The sequence below is a fragment of the Centruroides sculpturatus genome, unplaced genomic scaffold, assembly GCF_000671375.1.
Source record: "Centruroides sculpturatus isolate CEXI.00-Female unplaced genomic scaffold, Cexi_2.0 scaffold336, whole genome shotgun sequence".
Lineage (NCBI taxonomy): Eukaryota > Metazoa > Arthropoda > Arachnida > Scorpiones > Buthidae > Centruroides > Centruroides sculpturatus.
This window is the reverse complement of record NW_019384582.1, coordinates 530,488-542,810: the sequence shown is the minus strand read 5'-3', so window position 1 is coordinate 542,810 and position 12,323 is coordinate 530,488. Positions and strand designations below refer to the sequence as shown.

The 12,323-nt window shown below is 28.6% G+C and overlaps 1 protein-coding gene across 1 annotated transcript; it reads left to right on the top strand.

Moving 5' to 3' along the window:
* Positions 1 to 180: 180 nt before the first annotated feature.
* LOC111624489 (ribokinase-like) lies at positions 181 to 11,397 on the top strand. Its single transcript, XM_023367335.1, has 5 exons — positions 181 to 208; positions 6,514 to 6,678; positions 10,526 to 10,617; positions 10,816 to 11,004; positions 11,088 to 11,397. The coding sequence occupies exons 1-5, from the start codon at positions 181 to 183 to the stop codon at positions 11,262 to 11,264; spliced, it is 651 nt and encodes a 216-aa protein (XP_023223103.1). The 3' UTR covers positions 11,265 to 11,397.
* The last annotated feature ends 926 nt before the right edge of the window (positions 11,398 to 12,323 follow it).

Genomic DNA, 12,323 nt, shown 5'->3' with positions numbered 1-12,323 from the left:
AAAAATAAAACATTAATTTGACTGTGTAATCTTAATATTAAGTGATTTAGTCACTGTTAATGAAAAATCAGTCACTGCCAGTTACCATTTTCTGAAATCACTTGCATCCCTTAATTAACCCCCCTTATAGCAGCAACTGTTCTTAATAACTGCAAGTAACTCATGGGATATTTGGAGATTATGGGGTCACCAGTGATTCCAGAAACTGGTAATAGACAGTGACAATAATTTCTCACTAATAGTAACTAAATCACTGGTAATGATATATCACTCGATACTACTGTTAACATTTTTGATGCTTAATATAGTAAGTAAGCATTCTGTCTAAATATTCTAATTCTTTTTTCTGTTTCACTTATTTAAAAATTACATCTACAATGAATTGCTAATAGAAAGAAAATGAAAGAAACGGAAAAAAAAGGAATGATTGAGACAATATCTTCTAAACTGCATAAGAGTTAATTGATATGCTTTCAAATAAAACTCTAAAGAGGGAAGATTTAGGGTAGTGTGAATTATGCAACAGTTTATTTTTGTTCTAACCACTCGACAGTGAGGGATGGATATATCTTTAAATTCTTTTGGGGTATTGCCAAAAAAAATTCACATAAAAAATGAGTTATGTAACAATAAAAAAAGACTTTTTGTAAAGAGTTATGTTTAGTAATGAGAAAAAACGCGTGGAAAAATACTTTAAAAATTTCCCATGTTTATTCTCCACTACTTTGGATAGAACTCTATCCCACTGTTGAAAGGTTAAGAATTTTCTATGGGGTATACACAGGAGATTACTGTAATTAATAATAATAAAAATACAGTATGTTACTAAAGGCAAGCATACTATTAACAAGACTTTCAAAATATAATTAATTCAAATCTCAAAAATTTTTTAATAAAGTTGAAAAAAAACATAAAATGAGATTTAGCTAACAATTCCCACATGCACAAGATAGACAGATTAAATAGCCAAATTTATATATAGAAAACTTATAAAGAACATGTAAAATTGTTGGATATTTATATTTCCATTATATAATCATCACTTTCATATTATAAATTTATTTTTAAAAAATTTATAAAAGTAACTTTGCTCTAAAGTGTAATAAATTAGAAAAAGCCCATATCATTTGATATTAAAAATAAAAGGCTAAAATATATCTAACAAATATTTTAATTATAATAATAATTGAATTTTCTAACAATTACTAGGCCTACTTATTTATCAATAGGTATGTTTTATCATCATTTCTTCCTGAATCAATATCAGATTCTTCTGAACAGTTTTTATCTTCATCATCACATACTATTGATGGTTCATAAGACCATATATTATCAGTGATGCAACATTTTTTAAATGAATGCTGTACTATTCTTTCTGGGATTATTTTCCAAGTTGATGACACCCATTCTGCCAATTTTGATGTCTACATTTTTCTTAACTTTTCCATGATGTCAGTTGATGATTATCAGGTGTGAGTCTACTTCATACACAATGCTTTGACATCAATGTAGATTCTTGGTCCCAGACTCCCTCTTGTTCTGAATCAGACTCCCACATGTATGTTGTACTGATTCTGACACTTTACTTTGAATTTTCCCCATGTTTCCCAAATATGAAGTGTGCAATTCTAAGATGGCATCATTTCCAAGATGCACTCCATTTTTTAAGTGATGATTTGGGATAAAAGTGTCTTAGAATCAAAGATATACAGTGAATGAAAATGTTTTAAAAGTTAAAAAATTTTTGACACTAAACTCTTGTGAATATCAAGTACATGTATTATTTTTCAAAATATTTTTCTTATTAATATATTGTGTCAAAAATATTTGAGATATTTAGCTTTTACTTCCTCAAAATGAAAACCATATTTTTGTTTTTAAATATATAATAAACATTATTATGTTGGGTTTGGTGAGTTATACTTGGTTGACACCAGTTGCTATGTATTATGCCAGACCAGAGTCAAGGGATACCAACCAAAACAAAACAAAAGATAAATAAGTGTGTCAGTGTGTATTTAGGAATTTCCTAACAATATGGCATGTATTCAATATAGTGGCCTTTTGTAGTGTGATGTATGTATTTCTACTCAATTGTAATGTTCCCAGGGTTTTATATATTGTGTGTGTATGACACATGTAGAGGAGAGGGCAACAGTACAATAACTATCTCCATCCTTCACAAATGCCTTATTTCCTGGGCAAGTTCTGTGTACTTGCTGATTTTTTCAGTATGTGTTTTTTGTACATTGTGAGTATTTGAAATGAATATGATGTTTGGTCTGTTATGATAAATTGCTTATCTGTGATTATGGCTCTGTCATAATAAATTTTGTGTGTGTTGTTTTCCAATACTGTCTATGAAATGCATTTGTAGTATGATTCATGATTGTCTAATAATTTGTGTTTGTTTGCAAGCTCTTGGTGTATTATATTTGCTACTTGATTATGTCTGTGTAAATAATCTGTCTGTGCCAAGAGCTTGCAACCAGAAGTGATGTGTTTTTAGTTTCTGGCATGATGTGACATTTTCTCCATTTGTCATTTGTGAGCATTGTATCTTTGAGTATGTATTTTCTGTAGTTTTTAGTATTTATGACCTGATCCTGTATGGCAATCATGAACCCTTCTGTCTCCCCAAAGAGGCATCCCCGAGCTAACCAGCTATTTGATGGATGTAGGGATGTCTGCCATGGAGTGCCTTTTGAGCCCATGATTGCTTAATGGTGTCTATGCTTTTTATATATTGTGTCGTGTCCATATGATATGAGTGTAAGTTTAATGGTGTGTTATTTGAGTCTGCTAGAGTTACTGCTTTATGTAACTGTGATGTTTCTTGTTTTTGTAAAAAAACTCTCGAAGTGACTGTATTTGTTTGTAGTTTAGGTTTACTATGCTGATCAGTCCACGTCCTCCATCTTTATGTGGTAGGGTTAATCTTTCTATGGCTGATTTAGGATGATGATGTTTATGCTTATTAAGTGTTGTTTTCCTTTGGAGTTGCTCGAGATCTGTGTGAGTCCAATATATAACTCCAAAAGACTAAGTGAGTACTGGGACGACAAATGTGTTTATTGCTTTAACTGTGTCTTTTGCATTTAACTGTGTTCTGAGAATAGTGTTTAACCTACTTTGGTATTCTTTAATTAATCTTTTCTTTATTTGCATATGTTCTGTTAGTTTGGCCTGTTGTAATCCTAAATACTTGTAGAACTCACCCTCTTCCATGAATTCAATAACATCTCCAAATGGAGTCTTGAAGTGCAAAATCTTTCTTCAAGACTCCTTTTTCTATGTAAAGTGTTTTGCACTTGTCTAGGCCAAATTCCATTTATATGTCCTTGATATTTGAATGTGTGTTATGTAGGAGTTGATGAAGTTCTTTTTGTGTGGATGCATAAAGTCCATGTACATGAGATGTGACAATGTAAACTGTGTTGTTTTTTTCATGTCTGATATTGTAACCATGTTGTGTGTTGTTTAACATGTTGGATTTATTATTATTATGTTGGGTTTAGTGGGTTACTCGGTTCACACCAGTGGCTGTGTACTATGTCGGACTAGAATCAAGGCATAGCAACCAAAAACAAAAATTAAATAATTGTGTCAGTGTCTGTATTCAGGAATTTCCTAACAATGTAGCATGTATTCAATATATTATTATTATTATTGGGTAGAGCTTACCTAAGCTCTAGGATCAAGGAAGGAAGAGAGTAGGAGATGAAAAAAAGATTTAAATGGTGAAACAAACTATATATAATAATGTATTTTCAAGTACATTCATTATTTGTATTTGAAATAGGGATATACATGTAAGACAAATATTTTAGTGCATATGTGCTAAAGTATGGTATATAAAATTAGTTTTGTTATACTGAATTTCTAACTTAAAAACTAAATGAAATAAAAGCAGTAAATAATAAATGTATCAAAGAACCTGAAGCCCTATATATATATGTATGTGTATATATATATATACATAACCAAACGATTGCCTTAAATAATCAGGCTATAATCATTAAATAGTGGCTTTATAGCCCGATTATTTAAGGCAATCATTTGGTTATGTGTAAATAATAAATATTCAATGTGTTTTTATCTTTATTTTTGGCACAAAATAATATTACAAATTTGTTGGGAATTAAAATCATATGTTTTGTTACATTACATCATTATCATCTTGTGTAAAAAACTAATTTTAAGTTTTTTAAAAATAGTTTTTATGAAACAAATTTTTGATGTACTCTGAAAATAATATCAATTTTAATCAGAACATAGTAATTTTTGTGATAATGAAAATTAATTATTAATATAGTTTAAAAAAAACTTAAATTTATTATATAAAATTCAATGAATTGTTTAAAATCTAAGTTTAAATTAACTGCATTAATAAGAAACAAAAGTTGAAAAGAATGTTGAAAAGAAAAAAGTTAAAAGTTCACTCTAATATAAAATATTTACAAACCTAAATATCTTTATAAATTTTTATATAAGTTACCAAAAGAACATAAACTGAAATGTTTTCTACCTTTAAAGATGTTTTATATAATGATCTGTTCAATACACCAGCAAAAATGTGACCTTTCTGATCTCCCTCTCCCCCCTTATCACAAGTTATCAAAAATAAAAAGTATCTCCCCTCTATGTCATCAGGCCAGAAGTTTAAACTATTTGCAAATACACAGAAATTATTTTCGGATAATTTTGTGATGACCCTTCCGCCAACATCAACAACCATCAGATATAAAGAAATCTTCCTCTCCATAAACTACTGATGTAATAATTTAATGATCTCTAATATATTTCATTTTAATAAAAAAAATGACAATGATTGAATATTGATTTCATATTTTTTTTTAAATTAAAAACGTTGATTAAATTTGACTACATTTTTGCTTTACAAAGGCAAAAGGCAAATTTTCTAATAATAAAATTATGAGTTGGATGATATAAATCATTTATTTTGATCATATTTTGTAAACTTATCATCTTTACTATACAGTATAAATAGCTGTAATAAATTTTCTTAGCCTGATGAGTTCCAGTATAATGAATTATAATACAACAAATGCAAAATAGTGAATATGTTAACATTCTACTTAAGGATAAACAGGAGAAAAATATTAATGCAGACAGAATATTTTTTTCTTATTAAAAGCTATTGGATTTACATTCTTTGTTGTTAAGCAATATTTCTTACATTTAAAGTAATGCCAATTTATGTTATCAATATTAGTATCATCATTTAGCCTGTTAGGTTTGCTTGTCAAAATCTAATTTTAATACAATGGATTGGTGAAAAGTAACTATGCATTGAAAAATGGCTATAAGTTCTATATTTTTAATGCAAAGATGATGAAAATAATGTAATATGTACCTTATTAAATGGAAATATGGATAGCTTAAAATTCGACATAGGCACTGGTGCCATCCATCAATCACACATTTTCCTCAGATTGTGATGTGAATGGCCAGTCACTTCTCTGTGTAGCTGCAACTGAACCTATGGTCATTTTAGCTTCAAGTGACAATTCTTGAATGTTTCTGGATGGATTGTGGCATGATGTCCCTTCACTGCACACCAACCACTGATTTCCAGCTCATAGCATGCAGCAATCTGTGCTTGTTGCTGAACAGACAAGCAATCAGCTGTTTTTGCCACCGTGTGTGTGTGGGCCTCTCTTGGTTATTGCTCACATCATCAATGTGGGAATTATAAAATTCCTTTGATTGATGTACATGCACACAAATTTTATTATGATTGCATTTTTATTACAAAAATTATAGCAATTTTTCAATGCATAGTTACTTTCCAACCACCAAGTAGACTTACTTATTGTTTGTAAAAACAATTATATTTTTGCATATACAGGTAACCCCCGTATAACACGGCACTTCTATAGCACGGATTCGCTCTAACACGGTTTGAGAATTGGTACCATCCCCCGTATAACACGGCACTTCTATAGCACGGATTCGCTCTAACACGGTTTGAGAATTGGTACCATCCCCCGTATAACACGGTACTTTTATAGCACGGATTCACTCTGACACAGTTCGAGAATTGGGTAAAACCCTCGTACAACAGGAAATGTAATAAATTTTTACATNTTGATATATGAACAAAAAAATTATATAAATTTAAAGTAACAATGATATTTAAAACCCATTATATAAAATAAATCAATCAATCTTTATTATTTTATATAATGGGTTTATATAATGGGTTATAAAACAATCAATCAATCAATCTTTATGATTGTTTTACATGGGGATTATTCAACATGTACAGTGGTAAAATGAAACTTCACATAAATTTGGCTAGACACATTTACCCATCCACAAAAACACAAATCTGTAATGTCAATCTCACAATAATCATCATCATACAGTATTTATAATATTATATTATTACACTGTTAGACCTGTACATTTACTTAATTTATACTGTAATAAAGTAATAATTTTGTTCATAATAATAAAATGTATGATTTGAAATATATATTTTTCAAGGTGAAAACAGTATTATCTACGTTCCTGGTGCAGTCAATTGTCTTAGTAAAGAAGATATTTATAATGCTGAAAAAGTTATTGCACAAACAAAAGTTCTGTTATGTTGTAATGAATGCCAATTAGATGTATTATTAGAAGCTCTAAAGGTTGCTCAAAAACATAAAGGTAACTTAAAATTATTTCACTGAATAGATAGATATACAGTAAAACTTCTAATCTCAAATTCCTCAAGTTGAACTGGATTGTCAGACATGGTGAACATCCTACATAATATAAAAATACATTATATTATGTAGGGTGTTCCAAAAATTAAACAGAATTTTATATATCTCAATACTGTCCCTCCTTAAATTGAACTCAGCATATCCTAACCAGCCTATTAAGTTCCCCAAATCCTTTTGGCATGTTGCCTGGTAAAGTGCCCTTTGTTCATGAGCACATTGCAAGTTTAGTGGAAAACCCACTGGATCTAGTAGGAATGTGAAATTTTAATTTTTCAATAAATTCAGTGTAACTTAGAGAAGTAGATTTAGGTATATCACAAAATTACAATATTGTGCTGCAATTTGAAAAAATGTAGACCTATAAATTCCCACTGTCTGTCTGCTTTTAATCCCAAGAACGGGACACTATATGAGGCTGTTGTAGTTAATGGATTATTAAATAATGTTAGATAGATGAAAGTTGAGACCAGATATGGAAAGCTTAGGGGCAAGAGACCCCAATTAACTATATACAAATTTCCAATTTGGATCAGAAGTCATGTTGAAAAATTTTTCTGAATGGAGTTTTATAGTAATACAATTGTGCTGGTCATCTAACAGGAAAAGTATGATTTATAGGGGCAAGAAACTACTAATTTGAGGTAGAGAGCATATATTTTAAATTAAATAAAAATATGATTAAAAATTTTAGCCTAGCATTGTGATAATTTAACAATAAATAATTGCTCATTTAAGTCATTTTTACAGCCTCATATATTGTTCTAATGGGCTCAAAGACATCATATATCATACAAAGTACAAAAGATTTAATTCTATCTCTGTACCTAGAACTCTCCAAAATGTAAACTGGCCATTTTTTGGTTTCTTCAAATTTGAGATTTACAAGTTTTACTGCTTATTGTAAAAGATTATTATTTAGTTTCAAATCACCTTAAAATTTTTTGTATTTAAATTAGATAAAAGTCTATAAAAATAGTAATAAGTTAAGTTTATTTTCAACCAATGTCAAATTTTCTATAAACACAGACAATTCGTAAATCAGTGAGTATGAATAAAAAAAATTTAGTAGTAGTAGTAGTAGTAGTAGTAGTAGTAGTAGTAGTAATTTATTGTAAACCACAATAAATTATTGGAAATTTTCATTGACTTACTTTATAACAAAATTTTGATATATTCTCTGTCTGTTGCAATGGAGAATGACAAGACATCTGAAACTATATACTATTGAAACACTGTTGGGTAATTATATTATTGGGGAGAAAATATAAAAATTGCATCTTAAACTGCTTTAATCAAATTCAATTTAAGTAATAGGTAGCATTCAGAAAGAAAGATATTTTTGGTGTTCTTCACTTCCCAACAAATTTAGTCAGTTTTTCAAATATTTTAATAAGCACTAAAAAAAACAAAATTAATAAATTATTAAATGATTGTTTTCAGATTAAATACTTCAAGACTGTCATGACTTTAATATGAACATCATCACACTGTAAATATTATAAACTTATTACAATATTTTATCATGATGCAATACATTTAAACATTTTTATATTTTTAACTTTTTAACTGATATTTATTATGTAAATATATAACTTTTAGCATAAAGAAATAAGTTTTTCAACTCATTAATATATAAGATAAGTTCATTGTAAGAAATATATGTAATTTTAGTGCACTTAGATTTTAATTCTTATTAAAAAAAATTTATTTATAAAATACATAGCTTAGAAAAAAGTGTCATGAAATTTTTCGACATGTGTTACACCACTATTTATACACAGGCTGTTTTTTTTCAACCTTCAATGGTCCATAAAGCAAAGACAAGTGTAAATAACAAAATGAATTTATTACCAAAAGTTAGGTACAAACATGATTACTTTTTGACATAATCACCGTGAAGATTGAGGTATTTTTCATATCTGTGGATGAGCTTTTTCATCCCCTCTTCACAGAATGTTACCACCAGTGACTTGAAATGGGCCTTAACATTGTTTTGAAGATTGTCATTAGTCTCAAATCTCTGCCCTCCTGGCCACATTTTCAGTTCAGGAAAGAGGTGGAAGTCACTCTGTGCTAAATCGGGGCTATATGCTGAGTGTTTAAAAAGTTCCAAGTTGAGTGGAACTCTTCACACATTAAAGGTGTGAAGACTTCCACCTATTTCCTGAACTGAAAACATGACTAATGATGATCTTCAAAACAACATTAAAATCCATCTCAAGTCACTGATAGTAACATTCTATGGAGAGGGGATTTCAAAACTCGTCCGCAGATATGACAAATGCCCCAATCTTCATGGTGATTATGTCGAAAAGTAATAATATTTGTACCTAACTTTTGGTAATAAATTCATTTTGTTATTTACACTTGTCTTTGTTTTATAGACCATTGGATGTTGGAAAAAAACTGCACTCGTAAATACCTGACATACATACTATAGGCTACACAGCCTTATCATATCCATTTACCTATAGGTCATTGCTGGAGACCATCCCAAATCCTGGTAATTAAGGGCACACTGCTGCCATTATTCTGCCTCGCTGTTTGCCGTGACCTGTGGGTTATTTTGAAATAATTGGATGATAGAACTGTAGCTTAGTGTAGAGCCTTTCCTCTTAAATGGAAAGACTGAGCACATAGAATTTTGATTTTTTTAACTGACAACTCAATCACTAGCTTCATGTGTAAAGATAAAAGTGCAGCAGGACATTTATAGATATGCTATATACATGAAAAATAAAAAAAAAACAAACAGTGGCACTAGGAATCAATGAATTACAAAATTTTTATGAATAGTCTGTTCACTTTGTCCTGTTATTCCCAATACAGAGAATTGATTCCTGATGCTGCCATAGGTGACCCAATGAATTGCCATGAAATTTTTGAACAAGTGAGCAAAGCCCTTCTTAATGTAAGATAATAGCAATTACAGTATTCAATTATTTTATTGATAATATATAATAGCAATTACATAAAAAATTTAAAGAAAATCTGCATTTTTATTGTTTAGAAAACTAATATTTGTATTCTGTAAAAATATAGTTATAATTTATTGCATTTTGTGATTTATCACTAAAATGGTCAGTCATATTCTTTAAATATAAAACTAATGATGCTAATCTATATTCATTATTATTAAATTAATCAATAAGGAAAATTTCATTATTTTGAAAATACAATGTGAAATGTAAAAAAATATATTGAAACAGTATTTTTGATTAATTTTCTAGAAGTATTATTTCAAAATTTACATAATAGTCATTTGACAGTAGAATCTGCTTATTGTTATCAGTTATGCGAATTCCAATAATCTATATGTTTGAAAATGTTTAATGTTAAGATATTAAGATACACTTATAAAACTTACTGTAATCAGAGTTTTAATGATGATTCATTAAATGATCTTCAGAAAAATAGTGCAAGATCATTCTGGCTGAGAGACGTTTCTTTGATCAGTCATTGTTTGTGAAGTCTTAATCAGTGCTTTAAACATCATTAATATATTACTAAATATTATTCATAAACAACTAAAAAACAGCCAGCAAATATTACTATATGAATTATTATTACTAAATAAATCTTAAAGGTGTGTTGTTTTAATGTCAAAGTTAGCAAAAGACTATAATCAGTGGAAATTCTAGTTAACATTTAGCTGGGCGAGTCTTTGTAGTAAAATGAACTTATTATAATCTAAGTTTACTTGCAGAATTCAAATTTAATTATTATAATTTATATATAAAATTAATTTAGATTGCTTTTCTAAAGTTTTATTTATTTATTTATTTTAGTTTATACAATTGTTAATGCTGCTCCAATATGTCCTGAACCTTATGACAGTGTTTATCCTCTATGCGATATTCTGTGTGTGAATGAAGTTGAAGTAAGATAATGGACTCTGCCATAATTTTTAAATAATAAAATTAATATCATAATGAGATAACAGTTTATACTGTAATTTCATAATTATGAGAATTTTATTTAAATTTAATAACTGTACTTAATTTGTAATAAGATATCTTCATTAATTAGTTTTTATTTTTTCTTCAAATCTTAATTTTACTTAAAATTTATTATTTAGGTAGAAGCAATAACAAATTTGAAAGTAATTACAATTGAATCAGCATATAATGCTTGCACAGTTTTATTGAATAAAGGATGCAATGTAGTTATCATAACTTTAGGAGCTAAAGGAGCAGTGTTTTGTACAAAGGATAACCCAAAACCTAAACATGTTCCTGCAAAAAAAGTAGATGCTGTAGATACTACTGTAAGTATTGGTATTTCTTTTCTGAGCCATAAAATAAGAGATTTTGCAGCAAATTTATATTTTATTTACTTTGTATTTTTCAGGGTGCTGGTGATGCATTTTTAGGAAGTTTAACATATTACATTGCTTTACATCCTAATCTCTCTCTGGAAGAAAAGATTTCACGTTCTTGTGAAATAGCTTCCGTAAGTGTTTTATCTAGTGGCACACAGAAAAGTTTTCCATATAGAAAAGAATTAGAAGAAAGATTGTTTGTTTGAATATGTATATTCTATGATTTAATTTCCTTCATATTGGGTAATATAATGCATTTATTAAGGAAACTTCAATCCAATGTAATTGGATTCATATGTTATTGTAAAACCAAGTTAAAGTACTTCGTAAAAATAAAAAATTTTATAACTGATTGATATTAAAATTAATTTTCAGACCATTCTTAGAAGCAATATTTAATGCTCTTGAATGTCCTGAAAACGATCATGCAGCATTATTTGGATTATGTTTATTTTATGCTTTAGGTCATAATTCAGGTAAGAAGTTTATGTCAAATCTTATAAAATTGTGATTTTATTCAGAAATTTAATGAACTTCTTAAGATTTAAATTATTATTTAGATAAAATTTAGTTAAACATAATCTTTTGGGTGAATATGTAATGTTTGAAATGTTAGTTTTAATGACAGTATTAGTATTATTTGTGCATAATTTTTATAACTACTCAATTTGATTTTTTCAATAACAACAATTATTTTTTTTAACTTATCTTTCTTTATGGAATACAAAGTTGGTAAGTATACTGTTTTCAATTAGTATAAGAATTTAAAATACAGTAGATCCCCCTATAAAAGCGTTTCCTATAGTTATGATTCCTATAAAAATTGTGGCATTATCCGTAAACAACGGTAAAAATAACTCCTATAATACGTAAAACGTCATCGGGCAGCCGAACTACTTACCCGCCGTCCGTAGCGCCACGCTACGGAGAGATTTCTATCGTCTGGACAGTATTATATAAATTATATATAAATTAGGTACTGTACATATAATTATATATTAATTATATATAAATTAGGTACTGTATATATAATTATATATTAACTTAATTTATTGTAACTTTATTATAATTAAATATATATTTTTCGCCGTCTAGCGTCACGCTACGGCGAGTTAGGCGACCTATCGTCTGTTTAGTACTGTAATTTTATACATTTCTTGTGAAAGAAACATTTCTTATTTAACGGCCATAAAAATTATTTATATTAATGATGTCTCCAAAGGTCAACGAAGTTTTCGCAGAAAAATAATATCAGAAATCGCGGC